Raw genomic sequence first — 3427 nt, forward strand, 5'->3', positions numbered from 1 at the left:
AAAATTGTTTGAAAATTCTCGATTAATTAGTCATGATTTAAAAAAAAAAAAAAAAAAAAAAAAAAAAAAGTCACAATTTAATGAAAAAATTGTCTTTTCAGAAATAGATCTAAACAAAAAGAGCAAAATGAACCAATATGATGGCTAAATACAGTAGGGGAAAAAATTACAGAGCACATTTACATGCACGAACTGCCCTTGAACATCCAGGAATAATGATAAACAATACTTATCAAAGTATGCAGCCTGATCAAAATTAATTCCATCATTGTTCACATTATTCTCCTTCAAAATATAAACAAGAATGGACCCAAATCAAAGACATTTGATTTGAAAAATGAAGTAATGGAAATTGGTATAGACCCATCGGGAGCTCTTGATATTCTTAATATTAAGGGTGCTAGTCGGTTCGATTTTGGTGTATATGGTTCAATTCGATTCGTTACAAGATTTTTTAGGTGAAACCAGAAACGAATCATTTAGTAAACAGTTTCGTAGATAAAACGAAACCATTTATAAATGGTTTCGGTTTAAAAGGTTTTAAATAGTTTTCTTATATTTTCTAATTTTTTATCCAAACACCTTCTTTACCTTTAAAATTTGTAGTGAAATGGATATAAATTGTAACACTGAATTAAATTGTTTTTTCGTTATATGCTTTTATTTATGGCTATTTGATGATTTTTTTTTTAATTGCAATGCATGTAAACTTAGCATTGAACTTACTACGTATTTGTTGATTTTACCAATGATTTAAACTTTAAAACTAAAATCGAATCACGGTTTCAATTTTAAAACCAAAACCGAACCATTTAATAAATGGTTTCACAGTTTCGGTGTAAATGATATTGTTTAATTTTGATAAGCGGTTTAGATTTCAAATTCACATCCTCACTTCATATCCTTGTACACAAAAGAGATCAATTAAAATCTATAGAGGGGTAGGAGGGGAGGTTGATCAGTACCGTAATTTACCATAGGATTTCTCATATTCCCTCAATTTGGATGAAAATTCAAACTCTTCCACATTCCTCGTAAACATGTTGTTTTTGGGAAGGATTTTATGCATGGCCGTTTATGTATGTGATTGCCTTTCAACCATTCGATGAGGGTGGGGGCAAAAGTGTAATAACACATCCTCCTCTCACCTCCATTGAACGGAGAGATGAGGACTATTACAGTCAATGGATAACTATGGAATATGTAATAAAGAACAGCTTAGAGATTACAGAAAATGCATTATTACTTGATCTTCTTTTTCATACTGCAATGTTAAAGTCCAAGGGAAGTCTTTGACGTTCTATGAGATTAGGGCGGAGGATGGTCATGCCGCTGGCTTGCAGGTCTCTGCAGCGTGCACCAATGAGGAGTCAGGGAAGGGAGGGGCAGAGGAGTCTTTTCCAGGAGAGGGGGAGAGGAGACAGACACATGGCTGGCCACAACGCCAGCGTGCCCAGTCTTTTCCCATGAAATTAATTTATTTAAAAGGCAATGTTGATTGAATTATATGGTAAAATGAAAATCAGTTATAAATATTGTTTTCTTTGAATTATAAAATAAACATTTGGATTCAACATTTTCATGCTTTGACATTTTATTTATGGTCTTCCTAACATAAAAATAAATGTGAAACACAGCAAAGTGTATTCCATGAGTGAAGAGCTATCCATAATTTTGAAGGAGGGAAGATTGATTGAGATGAAATGATCAAGATGAGTACCTTAAAAAGCACATTTGATCCATCTAATCTTTGTGGGAATTGAACAATACAAAGTGAATAGCCTCAGTGCATGCATTGAATCTCATCTATATACCCAAATCAAGTCCTTTTGATCTTATATTTCCTCCACTACTTTGTAGATCATCTCCCGTTGTCGGTATATTTACGATCAAGCAAAAAATTTCTAGTCAAAGAGCCAATTTTGGGTTAGTCACTTGCTCCTGTACTCCAATATTCATGCTTGTCAACTTAGTAAGTTCCACTTGCTGATGCTCTATCCGCCTCACCACTGGTGCAACTTCAGAAAAAGCAAAAGACAGTGTATCTTGTTTACTGAGACGTCGCTTTTTTATCTTCAATATAGCCTGTGAAACATCTCCAATTGATGGACGCCTTCGTGGGGTTTTGTGCAAGCACTTGTGACCAATGCTGGCAAGGAGCCTCACCTCCTCAGGGTTGCATTTCCCTACAAGTTTCTTATCAAGTATTTCATCCACACCATCTGGACTCATTGCTGCCTACAAACAGACACACACGCACACAAACACACACAGACAGAGAGAAAGAGGTTTATGTCAGGAGTTCTGTGATGAGAATTTCCAATGCGGATTCTGGATTAATTGAGGATAAGAAACTAACCATATTGATGTATTCCATAAGATTTTGATGCGGGTGGATAGCAGTAATTAGTTCGAAGAGGATGATTCCAAGACTATAGAGGTCACTTTTCTTTGTGAATTTGTTAGTGGAGATGTACTCGGGATCTATGTAACCATATGTACCCTTCAGGCCTGAATTTCTGCCATCGAATGCCTCTTCCCTGGACAGCCCAAAATCAGCAACCTAATTCAAATAGGTTGTAACCTAGATCAGACACATTAGTACATTGTGGGAAATAGCTAAGACATCAATGCACAAGCTTCATGAGTTGGCAAGGACTCATCACATGCCTTGGTATTTAAGCCTTATTGTGCACACATCATCAAGTGATAACATTAAGTGCATTCTGACCTATTGGCATTACCAAAAACTTGGCTCGACGACCACCACCCTTTTTGGAGAGAGAGGGAGGGAGGGAGGGAGGGAGGGAGAGGGAGACAGAGAGAGAATTCAACAGGCAATGAGAGTGTTGAACGCATGCTACTTTCAAAATATTTAACTGCTACACTAAACTTAATCTAATTGCTAATATGATAATTCAAATTCTGGATACCTTACTGAACAATATCAGTATGGAACTACGTACTATCACAATTTTTTTCAGTTCTCGTTGATAATCAGACAAGAGTAATGACTGAAACACGAGTCTGCATCAATTTCCATACCTTGGCCCTCATTGACTGGTCCAACAATATATTGGCAGATTTCAGGTCCCGATGTATTACAGGTGGCACAGCCTGTCACAAGTTTTGCATTATTACTAAGTGGTCTATGTCACAAGGTTAACATACTACCAACAAAACAATCATTGATATCAGTTAACATACCCCATCATGAAGATATTCAATTCCATGTGAAATATCTAAAGCAATTTGAAGCCTTTCATCCCAGCTCAAAACTTGTTCACCTTCACCTAAGTGCATGTAAACCAGAACACTTTTAAGTTAATTCAAAGGTGAACATTCAGAACGGGATTCTGCTGAACTACATAAACAAAATAGGTTATGGCTAGTTAAACTATTGTTGCTTTTTTTTTTTTTTTTTTTT

General features: G+C 35.9%; 1 protein-coding gene across 2 annotated transcripts in view; it reads right to left on the bottom strand.

Moving 5' to 3' along the window:
- Positions 1–1669: 1669 nt before the first annotated feature.
- Positions 1670–3427, bottom strand: part of LOC122086153 (calcium/calmodulin-regulated receptor-like kinase 2) — a 7618-nt gene continuing 5860 nt past the window's right edge. For both annotated transcript variants that reach the window (XM_042654887.1, XM_042654879.1), the window contains 4 exons: positions 3208–3293; positions 3046–3117; positions 2360–2563; positions 1670–2238 (listed from right to left, as the gene is read on the bottom strand). In XM_042654887.1, coding sequence (XP_042510821.1) covers positions 1909–2238; positions 2360–2563; positions 3046–3117; positions 3208–3293 — 692 coding nt within the window. In that variant the 3' untranslated portion in view covers positions 1670–1908. The remainder of the gene's footprint in view (positions 2239–2359; positions 2564–3045; positions 3118–3207; positions 3294–3427) is intronic.

This window comes from Macadamia integrifolia, chromosome 1 (genome assembly GCF_013358625.1).
Source record: "Macadamia integrifolia cultivar HAES 741 chromosome 1, SCU_Mint_v3, whole genome shotgun sequence".
Taxonomy (NCBI): Eukaryota; Viridiplantae; Streptophyta; class Magnoliopsida; order Proteales; family Proteaceae; genus Macadamia; species Macadamia integrifolia.